This window comes from Musca vetustissima, unplaced genomic scaffold (assembly GCF_032173495.1).
Source record: "Musca vetustissima isolate MV318-11 ecotype Yass unplaced genomic scaffold, APGP_CSIRO_Mvet_v1 utg14081, whole genome shotgun sequence".
Taxonomy (NCBI): Eukaryota; Metazoa; Arthropoda; class Insecta; order Diptera; family Muscidae; genus Musca; species Musca vetustissima.
Genome location: NW_026889025.1, coordinates 83,608 through 101,312, shown reverse-complemented (window position 1 = coordinate 101,312; position 17,705 = coordinate 83,608). Strand labels below are relative to the sequence as shown.

The 17,705-nt window shown below is 33.1% G+C and overlaps 3 protein-coding genes across 3 annotated transcripts; 1 reads left to right on the top strand and 2 right to left on the bottom strand.

Moving 5' to 3' along the window:
* Positions 1 to 3,934: 3,934 nt before the first annotated feature.
* LOC133336776 (rRNA 2'-O-methyltransferase fibrillarin-like) lies at positions 3,935 to 4,994 on the bottom strand. Its single transcript, XM_061545057.1, has one exon. It carries the CDS (start codon positions 4,958 to 4,960, stop codon positions 3,950 to 3,952), a length of 1,011 nt encoding a protein of 336 aa, XP_061401041.1. The 5' UTR covers positions 4,961 to 4,994; the 3' UTR covers positions 3,935 to 3,949.
* Positions 4,995 to 6,913: 1,919 nt separating this feature from the next.
* LOC133336775 (large ribosomal subunit protein eL29-like) lies at positions 6,914 to 11,158 on the top strand. Its single transcript, XM_061545056.1, has 3 exons — positions 6,914 to 6,927; positions 10,833 to 10,945; positions 11,018 to 11,158. Exons 2-3 carry the CDS (start codon positions 10,844 to 10,846, stop codon positions 11,150 to 11,152), a joined length of 237 nt encoding a protein of 78 aa, XP_061401040.1. The 5' UTR covers positions 6,914 to 6,927; positions 10,833 to 10,843; the 3' UTR covers positions 11,153 to 11,158.
* A 2,252-nt stretch (positions 11,159 to 13,410) lies between these two features.
* Positions 13,411 to 14,493, bottom strand: LOC133336774 (queuosine 5'-phosphate N-glycosylase/hydrolase-like). The gene is made up of 2 exons (XM_061545054.1): positions 14,250 to 14,493; positions 13,411 to 14,186 (listed from the first exon to the last, which is right to left on the bottom strand). The coding sequence occupies exons 1-2, from the start codon at positions 14,491 to 14,493 to the stop codon at positions 13,411 to 13,413; spliced, it is 1,020 nt and encodes a 339-aa protein (XP_061401038.1).
* Positions 14,494 to 17,705: the final 3,212 nt, after the last annotated feature.

Below are 17,705 nucleotides of genomic sequence, written 5' to 3'. Positions count from 1 at the left end.
AATCAAAATATAAAATTAAATTTTTTGAAACCGAGAATGGGTGGGGACCCCTTAAATGTACATGTATATAAAATCTGATTGAGATCATCATGAGATCATGTCCTTCTCACTGTCAATAATGCCAAAATTTGCTGGAATGTTTGTCGATAACCTCACTCTCTCTCTCTCTCTCTCGCACGTCAACATCAAGCAGATTGTGCAAGCTGGAAAATAAGATCCGAAAGCTCTTAGCATCTCTTGAGATAATTATTGATTGACAAGGTCATAATCCCTTAGACAGAATCATCTTACTTAATGTAGTCCCAGAAAGAAAATCTTTAAAAAATTCCACGCCTATGTTAGACTTATCTTTAAGAAGTCCGTGCATTTGAAAAAGTAATAAAAATTAATTTATATAATTTTGTAGTTGACAGCGACGACATTCTTATGAACTAGAATTAATAACAACGCAACTAAATTCATTTTCTTTTAAACCGAGAATGGAGGGTCCTTGGGAGATGGGGTCCCCTTAAAGAATGCACGCCTTTTTTTTTTTTTTTTTGTTCTACAAAACATTTTTCTAAATAATCACTCCTGTATTGGTCATTGGAAATATATTTCTTAAAAAACTCCACACCTGCGTTAATTCCTATAGAAATTAAAAACATCGAAAATCTGGTGCTATGGTTATATTCATCTCTATTAACAAATTGTAAGATAAAAAATTAAAATTTCCCAAAAAACTTGGACTTGAATAGGTATTAGAATACAACAATTTCCCCTGCAAAAGTTCGTGATGTGTGGATCCAGACCCTATTTATGTCTGTATAGCGATTAGAAAAATAGACAAAAAATTACCGATTTAATCCCATAAATAGTAACCGTTCAACATCCGAAAACTGTGGGTGCCATCATTCATTATCATCCACAAAATGAAAAATTTCGTAACGATCTGCGATATATTTGAGTGTGTGATAATGCTAATAATAATATATTATGTCAATAATTATATATGATTAATTATATTATATCCTACTTATACTGCTATTAAAAACTTATACTACCCCCTTGTAATTATTCGTGTATATCTATAACTTATCTGAGTACATTGGTATCAATTTAAAGCTCAACCACACCATTTTCTAGCTACCTACTTTCATGAGTAAAGATATACGCCGTAGAGTGTAATTTTTGTTATTATTCACACAAAAGTCTTGGCCCATTCGACCGCCTAAATATTTCGTGATGAACTGTTCACAATAGAGTGACCAGAAAAGCAGACAAAAATAAAGTTTTTTTTAACGTTTTTCCACTATATATATATATATATATATAGCAAGAACCGTTCCTACATGGAAAACTTTGTGGTTATTGGCTCATAACAGCGGTCGGCCCCATCCGACCATATGATACCCTACACAACATCCACGAAAATCTAACTTTGTGTGTGGTTCTATATTCTGAGCTTAGGCAATATTTCGCGATATTTTCACTCTCTTGACCGAATAGAGGTCAACAAATATTCCAGATTTCCTTCACCGATGGATGTGTTGTGATGTTCGGCTTTCAATTATGGCCTACACATCGACTCGAAAAAGACACAAGCAATTAAGTTTTCGGTCCACTTCATCCCAATATTATTATCTGACCACCAACGAAAATTATAGGCGTTGTCCTTGACCATACCTGAATACTCATGGAAAATTTCAAAGCGATCAACGCTATATTTTCGCTTTCTAGTGTGGTAATGGGTTACTAAATAATACGTAAAACACGTAAACACGTAAAATATTTACGTGTAACTCCCACATCCGTGTACATACGACATTATAATTGGTATCAATTTAAAGGATAACAACTCCCCTTGGATATACTATCAACTTCTCGGGTCTATAACCTTCAGGAGTAAATATATACGCCATAAAATCCAAATGTTGTCATTGCTTACACAAAAACCTCGGTCCATTTGTCAAGCTAAATATTGACCGATCTTCATCAAAACAATATGTGTAATGCTCATAATAATGGCCTCTAGAGCGTCCAGAAAAACTGTCAAAAAAACGTTTTTGATCTAATTTATTCCCTAAATATCGTTTCAAACAAAAAATGGAAAATCGAGAAGATTGCTCCAAAACTGCGGCCTGTATCTTGTTTACAAATTATAATGGACAGGCGGATGGACACACATGTCTAGATCGAAAGATCTGGAAAGGTGCTATGTAGAACGATTATAAAATAACACAAATACAAATAATTATTTCGGTCGATCTAACCCCTAAAAATATTAACCGATCAACAAACGAAAAATGTATGTGTCATCTTTAAACTCCTGGCTTCGTGATTTCATGTAAATACTTAAGGTAACTTCCACATCCGAGTACATAATTGGTAACAAAGGGCTATCACTCCTCTTGGATATACTGGCTTTCCGCAGTAAATATATGCGCTATAGCGTGGAAATTTTGTAGTTTTTCACATAAAAGTCATTATCATCATCAAAAAAGGTATACTTATCTAAAATTTCTATCATATTCGATATTCGGTTTATAATTGTGGCAACAATCAATGTTGATTCAGCGATATAAGAAATTATATAAAGGCATATTAAATGGTGGGTCTAGTATCACTCATTATTTCATCTATCTATATATGGGGCTCATATTCTTCTCATTAAAATTAATTTCCGCGGACATTCGATTTAAACGAACATTATAACCTCTACCATGAGGTGGAAATTCAAAATACCTAAAGTCGATCGGGACTTTTATATATAGGCTGGGTCATGGTAAATATATTCTAGGATGATTTGACACTGTGAGTACTTGCAGAACTATATCGAGATTACAACATACAAAAGTCTTGACTCTTGAGAAAAAGTAAGTCCCACATAAAAGTTTATACATGTATCATATAGTTATTACAATGTATTAACTGAATTCTTTCAATACAAAATAAAGGGTAGATAAGTCAAAACTAATTTTCTTCAATAAATTATCTTTGGTCTACTGAAATTATACAATGAAATCGTTTCAAATTTTATATATACGATATTTTGTACCCATTATTATTCTATTATATATAATTATATATTGTATATCGGCAAATTATAAAGCATTTGCTGCCTTCATATTTTCAATTCGTTCCACATAAGGTTTCCAATCTTTACAAGATAATCGATTAACAGGGAATTGACCTTTATACAAAATTACAATATGTATTTTAATTATAATACCGAATATAACATCTTCCTGACATTTACATCCATACATTTTACAAAAAGAGAGAATGCGTTTATACATCATTATTTTAAAATTCGCATAGTAACAGTTTGTATGCTGAATTGTTTGTATATTTTATAAACGACAAACAATTTGTTCTTTAAGATAAACGAAATATGAAAGGTAAATAAATATCAATTTGTCAACGTTAATCTAAAATCGTAAACATATTTGAAAAATCGTAAACATATTTGAAACATATTTGAAATTTCTTTTACAACAAAAAATATATCGTGTAACAAAGTCAATGATGTAGTATACATAACTACCATTTACAACCATTCATAATAATGAATTGCTCAACCACATGTTGGCCAGCCATCGATATCAACACAAGGTACAGTGCGTATGTGTTCTGTTTACAAACAATCATCACTTTCCACATGTTTTTTACAAATATCATAACCCAACAAATTAAAAGAACAAAGAAAATTGTTTTACGATTTTTTTCAACTTGATTCTACAAGTTATTTTTATTTAAAATTCTTAGTTCTCATCATTCTTTTTTATATTATTCTAAATATAAAAAAACTTTTGCATTTTTCTGTACTTTTCTTTTTTGTAGAAGAAAAAAACGTAAAATTAAAAAAATGGTAGGTAATATAGGTAGTTTTGTAGGTAGGTGAATACTCTTAAAGCTAAATTAAATTGTTTATCAGTTAAAAAATAAAACATTCAAAATATCTAAATGCTTATGAATCGGCACCCTTTGCTGGCGGTCTGTATACACCGACCACAACGGCGTGATCACGTTCATAGGGTTCCAAGGTAATCTGTTCTTGTGGTTTCAATTTGTCCGCCTGCATTTTCTTGACTTCGGCAGCAAACACAGCCTCAGGTTGGGCGGTGGAATCGATACAGGAAGCCTTAATGGAGATGACGAAGTGACCGCCATTCTTAAGGAAATGTTGGGCATTCAGGGCAACAATACGACCCTGATCAGGTTGGGCTACATCGGCGAAGATGGTATCGACCATACCGACCAGCATTCTGTATTTGTGTGGATGACGGGCATCTTCAATGATGGGGATGATGTTGGTACGTTTTTTGGCTACATTTATCAGATCACGACCAGAACGATGTGAGAATTCTACAGCATATACAAGACCCTCGGGGCCGACAATATCGGAAACGTGTGATACAGTTGTACCAGAAGCAGCACCCAAGTACAATACCTTAGAGCCAGGAGGCATGTGAATTTTGTCAACACCACCCAAGACGGCAGCAGCCAACTTGGAACGGAAAGGATTCCAGACTCTGTATTCGACTTTCTCGCCATTTGTTTCGACGGAGATACGTTTCTCACCGTAGACTTCGGAACCAGGTACAAAGTTGCGTGTAACCAACGCATCTTCTTTGCCACGGGCAATGAAGATACCCTCATGACGATGGGGTTCGATGACAACAGTTTTGCCACCTTTGAAGCCACCACCACCGCCTCCACGGCCACGTCCAGCTCCACCTCCTCGGCCGCCACCACCGCGACCTCCAAATCCTCCACGACCGCCACCTCCGCGGCCACCACCACCTCCTCCACGTCCGCCGAAACCTCCACGGCCACCACCACCTCCACGGCCACCGCCGCCACCACCACGTCCACCTCCTCCAAAACCTCCACGGCCACCGCCACCACCACGTCCACCGCCTCCGAAACCTCCACGGCCACCACCACCTCCTCTTGGTGAGAATCCAGGTTTACCCATATTTAGATTTAATTCAAAATTTAGAAAATTTCACAAATTGGAAAAAACGAAGCAACGCACGGCAGCAAAAACACGCGGACTGATGTTTCCTATTGAAAGAATGCCACCACGTGCGTGCGATAATAAACTTCAACGTAGAATGACAAGGGCCATGCAACACTGTTTTCTTAGGTAAACAGAACACAGCTCGCCTGCTGTCAATGTCGGTCAAGCGAGCAGGGTTGCATTTCGTTGTAAAAATCCCCAAAACTTGTAGAGGGGAAATAGAAGAAAATTGTTTCATTGTAATAAAACGTTGTATTTGAGTTTATAAAACGCAAATTAATTAATTAGCCATTGTAAATTATAAAAGATTATTTAGTTGATAATACTCAATTCCATTTTAAGGGAAACACAAATGTATTTTAGTTACAAAATTGTATATAGTAAAATTTTGTATTTAATAATATAATAAAATGTGAAATTTTAATAAATTTAAATTTTTTGGATATGGAAAGTAATATGATTATTTCATATGTGATTCATTTATTTATTTAGAAAATTAAAAGTATGATTTGTATTACAACGTGTGCTTACATCAATCACTATTTTAAGAAGTAAGATGCAACTTGACAGATAATGATACTTTTGCATAGTGGCAATTTTTAGTACTGGCATATTTAAGAAAAATTATTTGAATTTAAGAAAAATACATCGTCTTTTTAAAGCAACCCGAAAATTTGTTAGAACCGAGTCAAATAAGTTGCCTGTTCCCGTATTGCAGGGATTTTAATTTTTCAAGATTTTCAATGGGCTGGTAAATCAATACCAATGCTTGTTAAGGTTTGTAACTTTGAACATATATATTTGAAGATTTAAAAGAGAAGAAAAATAATTTACAAAAAAAAATTGTAATTGTTTTGTGTAATTAAAGAGAAGTTCCAACGGTGGTAGAAAGAGAACATGTCTGGCTCTCGTATGAACTAGGATTATCGAATTCGCTAACAAAATGGCGGACCTTTGAAAAAATATTTTTGGAAATCGACGATTTTTGACCAAAAACCAAGTTAAAAAATAAGGAAGATCTTCTCCGATTGGCTTTATCCTAGTTCATACGATAGCTATACACTCACAGAGAAACGAGTAAAAATTTGGAATCGATTGCGTTCTTAGTTTTTGAGTTATCGTGCCCGCCATTCGCAAAAGAGAAAAACGTGTTTAACGTTTATATCTTAACGGCTATATCTTAAGGAGCTTTTGAGATTTTCACTTGAAATTTTGTAGAGACATTATTGAATTAGTGTAGATTCGAATTAAATCAAAAAATGTTTGACCCCGAAAATGGGAGGGAAAAGTGTTAACGTAGTAAAAAATAGTACATTCTTGCAGTATGGGAACAGACCAAATGATTTTAAGCAGTATTTTAGTTTTCAGTCAGACCTTTTTATATACTTTTACAACCGTAAAATATTGGACCAAAGTTATAAAACATTAAATCTTGAATTGGGAATCATTTGACTAAAAAGCAAGTGACAATTGTTTATAGACAAAAATAAACATATTAGTTTGGGAAAAAGAAATCCATTATGAAAATGTCTATAACATCGGAAAAATGATCGAATTTGACCGGCATGTAGGTAGTCGTAACAACGCCCAGGAGCTAAAAATAAACTGTTTTAAACAATTTACTCAAAGGTGTATTCAAAAATAAGCTCGATGTTTGAGTGCCCCAGAATGGATCGAAATTCAATCCGCGAATCCTTGGATTGAGATAGACCCATTTCATAAACGGATGGTGACTGGAGATGAGAAATCAAACGTTGGCCAAACCAGGACTAACGGCAAGGAAGTTTTCCATATGACGCTAAATTCTGATCTCTATTGTCAACAACTGGACCGTTTGAAGATAACAACTGACCAGAAATGGTCCGAAATGTTCCACCAGGACAACGCTAAGCCACAAACATGCAGTGACTCGTCAAAAACTTTGGGAGCTTGGTGGGGAAGTTTTAATGCATCCGCCATACATTTTTTCTTGCATTGCAAAATTTCTTTAATGATACAAATTTGTATCTAGGGAGTATGGTGAAAATCGACTACTAGAGTTTTTTTTTGCAAATAGGGAGCAGGACTTCTGCAGTTCCGGATAACCATGATGCTTCTCAAATGTGCAGAGCTTAATTTGTTTCTTTGCTTCGAACATATATATATATATATATATATATATTTGACGTCAGAAAATATCTGCTCACACATACAGTGGCTCCATCGAATAATCGGACAAGTGGTTGTCAGATATAATAATGCTATACATTTCAAAAAAATTGTTTAAATGTGTAGTTTTTTTCGCTTTTATTTACACATTACTTACTTATATTTCTGAACAATACAAAAAACAACAACTTTCCTAGTGATAACAGTAAATTTCGCCAGAAAAAGAAAATTAACTCAATTTATTGTGCTCAACGCAAAATCGGACAATGCAAAGTATCAATGTCAAAAAATGCAAAAAATCGAGAAATTAATATTTAGTTGCATATTCTTTGTTGTCCAGAACGGCCTGTAAACGCTTCGGTATTGATTTGACCAAATTCTGGCATACCTCCGGCTCTATGGAGTTCCACGATTTCAGTAAAGCCTCCTTAAGCTGTACCAAGGAGTTACATTTTTTTCATACACTCTTCTAGCTAATTCTTCGCAAAGATGCTCAATTACGTTAAGGTCTGGGCTCTGTGCAGGTGTTTGTATAAGTTTGGGACAGTTATGGATCAACCAAAGCTTTGCAACACCTGATGTGTGCTTGGGATCGTTGTCTTGATAAAAGGCAAAGTTGTTCGCGATACCCAATTTGTCTGCACTTTGATTTACATTTTGTTTTAAAATGTTGAGGTAGACAAATTTGTCCATTTTACCATCAATAAAATGCAAATTGTATATTCCCGCACTCGACATGCAGACCCAAAACATAACAGAACCTCATCCGTGCTTAACAGTGGCTTTTGTATTCTTATGATTAAATTCAGCATTTGGCTTACGCCACACATACATCTTTCCATCTGATCCGTGCGAATTAAATTTGCTTTCGTCAGTAAACAGATCCTTAATATAATGGAAACTATCAATAGAAATGTATTTTAAGATGATCTATCATCAAATTACCTGCTTCCAAAAATCTTCTAATTTTAGTAAATACTCCTTGGCATATTTTATTCTACTGTTTTTATTTTTAAGGCTTATAAATGCTTTTTTTCTTGCAACTCTTCCATAATAATCATATTTATGTAATGTATTGCGAATAGTATTTAGGCACACAACTTTTCAAGTGCGAGTTTTTAAATTTATTTTAAGTTATTTTCCGCTTTTAAATGGATATTGTTTTATTTCTTTTAATATCGAACGCTCTTCTCGCTCATTCAATATCTTCCATTGACCTTCTCAGCTTTTATTGGTCAATCTGAACTCATCACGGAACCTCTTTATAATGTCGTGGACAGTAGATTTATTCATTCCAACCAATACGGCAATTTCTCTTACTGTTTTACCTTCATAATTCAATTTATCTATTAATTGTCTGATTTCCACACTGAATTTTTTCCCTTTTGGAGCCATTTAAATTTATTTTTATTTAGTTTTACCACTTTCTTGATCTAAATGCAATTTACAAATGAATACGACAAACAAAATACAGATTTGAAGTTCATATTTGCATAATAACGGGACTTTTAACATTGATACTTTGTTTTGTCCGATTTTGCGTTGAACACAATAAATTGAGTTAATTTTGTTTTTCTGACGAAATTTACTTTTATCACTAGGAAAGTTGTTGCTTTTTGTATTGTTCAGAAATATAAGTAAGTAATGTGTAACTAAAAGCGAAAAAAAACTACACATTTAGACATTTTTTTGAAATGTATAGCATTATTATATCTGACAAACACTTGTCCGATTATTCGATGGAGCCACTGTATATGTCGAAGCAAAATATGATACACATTCAGATCTGTTTATATTTTCCAAAACTCAATTGGATCGAATATCTCAATCGGTTCAATTTCGCTTCGGGGTATAATGAATTCCGATTGAATATCAAAACCATAATTCATTACATCGCATTTAAACGAAGTAACAAACATGTTCAGCAAAGAAATATCTCCGTTCGAAGGCCTTTTCACATGTTATCTAGTCTTTTATTCTTTCCTTGTAGATATTTGTTAAATTCATTTATAAAACCAGTTATGTCTGCCAGAAATACCAAATCTAAAATAAAATCACCATCCCCGAGCAACGCAAACTCGTCCATACCTTCCATTTCTAATAAATTCCTGACATATATTCGTCGTACGAATAAACGGTTAAGTCATTCCCCACGGCTTTACCACCTCTAAAACCTTTACCACCTTACGTCGGTATGTATTTTTAGATCTGTGTGAACGGCACCTTTATTTTATAAGGAAAGCTACAAATTGTCTATGAGTTAATGCATGACGGATTATGTTTATAATATTTTCGACAGTTTTCATTGTTGTTCTGCTAAAAATTTAGATTAGAGAGATTGGTGTAAAATACAGTGTAAACTTTGAAACTCAAATCCATTTTTTCCATATGCCCTATCCACCCATCATTTTTACCCCCATATTGCTGGCACCATTTGTACAAACACCGGCTATTTGATTTTTTTTACATCCGATATAGATAATAATTTTTCATTAACAACTTCGAAAATATTTTTACCACTTGACCTACCATGAAGTGATTCAAATGTAAAAATACTTTCAAATACGTTGTAATTTAAACTGACACAACGAACGCAAAATAAAAGTTATCAAATTATTTCGTCCAGCCATATTGAGAAATATTCGCAACTTTGCAATTTTTTGAAAATAGCTGCTTCTACCAATGATCCAAACCGAATACTTTTACTAGTAACAGTAGCTCGATATTTGGTAACAATTGTTACCAAATGTTGTCTTTTAATCAAAAAATCAAGTAAAAGAGAGTCAAGTGAGAGAGCAAGTTTGACAGTTCAACAACAACAAACTTACTGGAGTTTACTAAAAACATTTTATACAGTAAGATTTTGCAAATTCAGCCAGTATGACGTGATAATGGCACCGATTCTGCTAAATCAACTTTAGGTTTTTACGAAATAGGGAGGATGTGTTAACTGGTCATTAAAAAAATCCCTTGTGAAATAAATAAATGTGATGAAATTGATAATAAAATTTTTGAGATGGAAAAGAAGACTTTTTTTTACCAAATTACAAGATTGGATAGACAAAGAAAGTGTATGGATACACAAGGAAAGTATATAAACCTTTTTGGTCCACCCAATCTCGTAATTTGCTAAAAAAAATCTTTTCTTTCATCTCAAAAAAATTTTTTTTATCAATTTCATTATATTATTAACATTATAAACAATATTAAAACAATTCAATTAAAACGTCTATTTCTCCTTTTTTATGTGCACGCAATGTGGCAACATCAGTAACCACCAACAATTATGCATGTGTCTACTAAACACATCCCCTCAGCTGATGATTTCGAAAATTCGAACAAAAAATGACAGCCGAAAACAACAAAAAAATTTCTCCCTTCTTTTCCGCTAAAACGTCAAAAACGTAGGTTGCTAAATGAGAAAATTTAATAGAAATTTTATGAAAATATTCGTAAAAAAATATTAAAGAAATGTGAAAATATCAACAAAATATGACTTCTTGAAATGTCTGTGACAAAAACTAATTGTTTTTATTTAATTTTTATTCTTTTGTGCTGGTGATTACATTGGATTATGCTGGGGACTTTTGCTTGGATACGCTGTAATGACAATTTTGTTTATGTTCGCTGATTGTCTATGATGGAATATGGATGAATATTTTTTTGTGTGCGTACAGCACTTAGCGTACAATGGCCAAGTCAAAGAATCACACCAATCACAATCAAAACAGAAAAGCCCATCGTAATGGCATCAAGCGCCCAATGCGTAAACGCCATGAATCCACCTTGGGTGTAAGTATTAAATGCAAATCTTTGTTGTTGTCATTTTATTTCTAATTCGTATTTTGTATTTCTTATTCCCAGATGGATGTCAAATTCTTGACCAACCAACGTTTCGCCCGCAAGAACAACTTGTCCCGTGCTGAGGCTGATCAACGTTACAAGGATCGTGTTGCCGCTCAAGCCGGCAAGAAGAAGCCTGTTTCTCTCCAAGAGTAGATTGTATCCTTCTTTTGTACGCCATTTTAAGGAATAAAAAAAACTGACAAAATTTTGATTCTTTGAAAAAAAGAAAATGTGTGAAGAAATATTTATTAGTGTGAATTATTTGTGGAAATAGAATGAAATTTGAGTGCTCAGGAAATTTTCTAAATGCATACGGAACACTATCTGTATAACCCTTTCAGTTACAATTTAGATATTAATTAAAATAGCTATTTACATCATGAATTAAATCGATGGTTAGATGCTTCCAAATATTCAAAATGCTCTTGAATGTTGAAAATAAGTAAACTTGGAGGTTGTTTAGTATGAAACCCTATTTTAAATTGTTACTGTACCCATGTTATTTTGAATAATAGGGTAGGGTGTAGGTTGTTTTAAAACCGACCACAAGGAAGAAATAGTTTAGCTAGTAAATCGAGGAACATTTTTTAATATTTTTTTTTCAAGATTTTTAAAAAGCGCGCGATTTTGGAAGAATTTTTGCAATGTCAAATGCTTTGGGACAGTAAATTTTTTCGAATATTTTTTGAAATGTCTGGGACCCAAACAATGCATGGAATTTTTAAAGAATATTTTTCAGGGACCCAAACAAGTCGTGGATGTTTCAAAGAGTATTTTTTGAGTACCTATAAAAGGCGCGGATTTTTTAAAGAATATTTTTTCAGGCACCCAAACAAGTATTTTTTGAGGACCTATATAAGGCGCGGATTTTTTTAAAGAATATTTTTTCAGGAACCCAAACAAGGCGTAGATTTTTTTAAGAATATTTTTTCAGGGACCCAAACAGGCGTGGATTTTTTAAACAATATTTTTTCAAGTACCAAAAATCAGTCGTGGATTTTTTAAAGAATATTTTTCAAGTACAAAAATCAGGCGTGGATTTTCTAAAGAATATTTTTTCAAGTACCAAAAATCAGGCGTTGATTTTTTAAAGAATATTTTTTCAGAGACCCCACCAAACAGGCGTTGATTTTTTTAAGAATATTTTTTCAGGGACCCCACCAAACAAGCGTGGATTTTTTAAAGAATATTTTTTAAGGGACCCCACCAAACAGGCGTGGATTTTTTAAAGAATATTTTTTCAAGTACCAAAAACCAGGCGTAAATTTTTAAAGAATATTTTTTAAGGGACCCCACCAAACAGGCGTGGATTTTTTAAAGAATATTTTTTCAAGTACCAAAAACCAGGCGTAAATTTTTAAAGAATATTTTTTCAAGTACCAAAAATCAGGCGTGGATTTTTTAAAGAATATTTTTTTCAAGTACCAAAAATCAGGCGTGGATTTTTTAAAGAATATTTTTTTAAGTACCAAAAATCAGGCGTGAATTTTTTAAAGAATATTTTTTTCAAGTACCAAAAATCAGGCGTGGATTTTTTAAAGAATATTTTTTCAAGTACCAAAAATCAGGCGTGGATTTTTTAAAGAAAAATTTTTTCAAGTACCAAAAATCTGGCGTGAATTTTTTAAAGAATATTTTTTCAAGTACCAAAAATCAGGCGTGGATTTTTTAAAGAATATTTTTTCAAGTACCAGAAATCAGGCGTGGATTTTTAAAGAATATTTTTTCAAGTACAAAAAATCAGGCTTGGATTTTTTAAAGAATATTTTTTCAAGTACCAAAAATCAGGCTCATGATGTTTGATTAGTTTTCCTTAGCAAATTATTCTTCTTTTTCCATAAATTATCAGCTTTGTAAACAGCTTCCCAGATTACTGAGGTAATTTCAAATTTTCTATTTAAAAAATGAGATATGATCTCTTGAATAAGGTTTATAAGTACACACTTTTTTATCAGATCGTAAAGATAAAGTAGTACCTACCTACAACTACTCTGAAAGTGGAACTTGTGTAAATATTCGGCTATCTCTGATTACAAGTTTTATTTGCAATTTGTTTACCTATGGCATGATATCATCTCATAATAAAAAGTTTATCAGGGAATACATGTGGACTCTAGTGAAATTTCTATACATAGTATATATGAAGGGAAGTTATTAAGAAAGAATTTACCTTACAATCCTTCTTCTTCTTATTGTATGTTTGTTTTAGGTAATTGATTCAGCAGCTTATTCTATTGCAGTTGAGTGATGATATTGAATTTAATATTGCTTCAGCTTCTTATCAATTAATTCAGTGTTTAATTCCCATATACTTTTTGTAGTCATTTATTTCTTTTTTGTATCACAAATTAATATGTTTGCTTGTCAAACACGATGGCATGGCACACTTATATATCTCAACTTATCATCGTTCAATAATAAACACTTAATACTTTATGGAATGGTATATATTCTAATTCTTTGGCATAGCGGCGACGATAGTCCCACAAAAAGTGATCAATTAATATGGAATTAACATGATCCTTAGATATTTCAGGATACTTCTCCGCCAATTCCTCCAATACACGATCTTTAACTTTTTCCACAATGTGAATGGAGGCACCACGTATTTCCACTTCCATTGGATCACCATTTTCTAAGATTTTATCTGATTTTAAAATCTCCATTAATTCGTCGTTGTATTCCAATGAACCGAAATGTACCAAAACCTGTGGTACTCTATAATCGGCAAACATTGTAATGTGATATAAATCTCGGAATGCTCCAAGACCTTCACCACGGAAACATGCCCATACATCACCAACTAAGATTTGTGCTCTTTTATACAGCGATACTCGTTTGCCGTCAAAATCAGCTTCATCGCGGAAGCAGGGGAATTCTTGTACAACTAATTTTAAAAGTTCCAATGCTGAACCATTTGCCGCCCGTATAACATTTTCAAATTTGCCCTGCCATTTTTCCAGCAAACGCTGACCCACTTCATGGAAACATTTCAGACGTTGTTCCAGCAGAGGGACCATTGTCTGGCCATCATCTGAACGGAAGATTTTCTTCACAGTTTCCAAATCGATTTTGCTATAATATTCAGCATTGGTTATGTCCAGACCATCTTTCATGGCACGATTAATGGCAGCACACAGAGCAAAGTAGCCGGTATAACCATCTACTTTGTATTTGGTGTAGTCGGCTGTAAGGGAAATTAAAGATTACCATCTGTAATTATTAGAAGGGTATACTGTATCCGACTTACTTGGTGTCCAAAAACAAAAATTCAATGTATCCACCACAAATATCCACTCAACGGCATGTGCATCTGTGGGCTTTGGATGCAAATCGTGTTGTGAGAAATTATTGACATCAATCACTTTGTCCTGTATGCCTTTGATAATCTCCTGTGTCAGTTTCTCTATGCCACTGTCCACAACTCGTATATATTTGGCATTTTTTACAATATATTCACCGGATTCACGTGGTAAAAGGGCGGTTTGGGTCATTTTATATTGTTTTGATTGATTGTGTTATGTTTGGGGCTCCAATTGGAATTAAATTTGATTGGGCATGCAACAGATTGCTTCTGACACAGTGCATTGCCGGAGACAACGGCGTTAAATAATGCTGTTTTGTTTGACATGCACAACATGTTGGCAGCACTGCCTACGTTACAATGCGCTTAGATGAGGGAAAAAATAAAATTATTTTTTAAAGAATATTTTTAAAAACATGTAAGAAGCGTGAATTTCTTACAGAATATAGTTAAGAACTAACAGTATTTAGGATTTCGATGAATATTTTCTAGGAAACAACAGAAGCGTAAATTTTTTTTTTAAATATTTTTAAGAACCAACAGAAGAGTTTTTTAAAAAATATTTTTAAGGACCAATAGAAGATTGAATCAAAAAAAAAAAAAAAAAGACAAAGACAAAGGCGTGTTTTTTTTAAGAATATTTTTTTGATACCAACACACATAACGCGAAGATTTTTTAAAGAATATTTTTCCGAGGCGCTTGGATTTTTTAATGAATAATTTCGGAGGTTCAACACCTGTATATATTTTTTACGAATTTTTTCAACGACCTACAAAAGTCGTATATATTTTAAAGAATACTTTTTTAACGACCTACAGAAGGCGTAGATTTGTTCCAGAATATTTTTGAGACCAACACAACACGAGGATTTTTTTAAAGAATATTTTTTTCGAGGCCTATACAAGGCGTTGATTTTTTAAGAATATTTTTTAAGTACCTATAAAAGTCGAAGATTTTTTAAGGACCTACAAAAGGCGAAGATTTTTTAAGGACCTACAAAAGGCAACGATTTTTTAAGGACCTACAAAAGGCGAAGATTTTTTAAGGACCAACATAAGACGAAGAATTTTTAAGGACCAACAAAAAGCGAAGATTTTTTAAGGACCAACAAAAGGCGTAGCTTTTTAGGGACCTACAAAAAGGCGAAGATTTTTTAACGACCTACGTATATTTTTTAAGGACCTACAAAAGGAATACATTTTTACAAGAACATTTTTTAACGACCTAAAAAAGGAGTAAATTTTTTCAAGGACCTACAAAAGGCGTAAAATATTTGTTTATAACCTACAAAGGCGTACATTTTTTAAGGTTTTTTTTCAAGGACCTACAAAAGGCGTAAAATATGTGTTCATAACCTACAAAGGCGTACATTTTTTTAAGGTTTTTTTCAAGGACCTACAAAAGGCGTAGTTTTTTAAAGAATATTTTTTCAAGGACCTAAAAGAAGGCTTAAATTTTAATGATTCTCAAGTTTGGGGATAGCCTTAATATAACTGTGCCCTTAATAATCTATATTTTGGGTTCTCTTAGGATGACATACTACAAAAAATCCACGTTTTGGACGTTACCATTACAACTTGACATTTTTATATGACACTGCATGGTCCGTTATGAAAACCTAAGAAGAAGGCCTATAAATAAGGTAGTACGGGGAGACCAGCTGGATATTAGCTGCCTCTTAAATTTTGTGTCAAAATCTATTATTGTGAATCGACTTCCATTATAAATACGTAAAAAAAGCCAAAGTTTCTACATTACACTTGAGAAATAACCGCTGACTTGTGCTAACTGGGTGACCTTATTAATAGGTCTTGCCTAAGAACATTGTTCAGTATATAGACGCGAGGGATGTATACTGTCTATAGGAAACCTTAAGAGGACTGGACGAAGGACGTGTTCCCGTACTGCAAAAATCTACTAATTTGTACTTTTTTCGATATCATAAAGGAAAAATTATTATCGTAGTAGAAAATAATTTATTCTTTGGTCTGTTCCCGTACTGCAAGAATCTACTATTTTTTACTCCGATAACACTTTTTTCCTTTATGATATCGAAGAAAATAGTAAAATCGAGTAGATTCTTGCAGTACGGGAACAGACCACTTGTAATACGTGAGCAATAAATAATATATTTTTTCTCTTTATTTATTATTCCTATATTTTAAACTGTCTGATTAATAAAAATATAATTTAATTGATGGAAATATTAATATATGGTCTGTTCCCGTACTGTAAGAATCTACTACTTTTTACTACGATAACGAATTTTCCTTAGAAAATATTAAAATCTAGTAGATTCCTGCAGTACGGGAACAGACCAATACACATTCAATGTAAACCTAACATTAATAGCATTCCTTCAATTAAATGTCAAACACTAGTCTGTCATTACTTTCTCTTCACATTCCTTTATTACCTCTTATTTATCACGAAATCATTGCCCTTCCTTGGATGCTGTAAACAAACCCTCACAACATTCCTTTTTTTTTAATTGGTGGTGGCGCTGTTAACACTCGACAATCGGGAGGCGGGCCAATAACTTAAAACACAAAAAAAAAAAAACATTCCTTTTGATGGCGGCAACAGTCTTTAGCCTACATTTAGCACATTGTTTTGAAGAGCAAATGTCAGATGTTTGCTGCTCGTCAGTCAGTCTTTTGCTATTTTCCTAAAATGTTCAGACAGAAAAAAGTTCTATTGTGAAGAAAAAGAAAATTTTGCTAGAAATGTGAATTTTTTGAGAATAAATAAAAAGAAAATTTAAAGCTAAATAAAAAGAAATAATTAAAAAATATAAGTGTTTATTGCCATCTTCTCTCAATATTTTTGGCAAATGTTTGATGGCATTTCAATGAAAAAGAAAAGAAGAAAAATTCATTCTATTGTTGTGCCTGTGTTGTGTGTGGAAAAAAAGTAAAAAGAAATTCTTTTATTAACACAAGAAGAAGAGAAAAAAAGACGCAAAGAATATACCCCCATATTATTCCATGGGGTTTTGTATTTGTTGTGTTTTATTTGGTTTTTATTGTCTCTGACAAGACGACGACGAAGCAGCAGAAGATTATTGTTTAACTTCTTAACAACAAAAAAGGCGTTCTGTGTTTTTTTAAATATCTATGACGAAAAGAAGAAGAAATTAACGACAACAACAACAATAACAAGAATATCAACAAAGTGATAGATTAGTGCTCTTTTTTCCTCCCTCCCGCTATACACCCCCATCAACACCCCCACTAATAAACAAACCTAATGCTTTCACGGCTTCTTGTGGTTTGACGGCAAAAATAAATTTCCTAAAATTGGTGGTAGTTTAGTTACCAAATGATAAAATAAAAAAAAATAAAATTTGCGTGTGACGTCTTGTCTGCCTACAAGGAATCATAAAAAATAGAATAATAATA

What these genes read in the sequence shown, in the direction of transcription:
- LOC133336776 (XM_061545057.1), bottom strand. Translation starts at nt 4,960, where the DNA reads ATGGGTAAACCTGGATTCTCACCAAGAGGAGGTGGTGGTGGCCGTGGA.
- LOC133336775 (XM_061545056.1), top strand. Translation starts at nt 10,844, where the DNA reads ATGGCCAAGTCAAAGAATCACACCAATCACAATCAAAACAGAAAAGCC. An exon ending in GCCATGAATCCACCTTGGGT is followed by an intron (nt 10,946 to 11,017) that starts GTAAGTATTAAA and finishes TCTTATTCCCAG; the next exon opens with ATGGATGTCAAATTCTTGAC.
- LOC133336774 (XM_061545054.1), bottom strand. Translation starts at nt 14,493, where the DNA reads ATGACCCAAACCGCCCTTTTACCACGTGAATCCGGTGAATATATTGTA. An exon ending in TTTTTGTTTTTGGACACCAA is followed by an intron (nt 14,187 to 14,249) that starts GTAAGTCGGATA and finishes TTTCCCTTACAG; the next exon opens with CCGACTACACCAAATACAAA.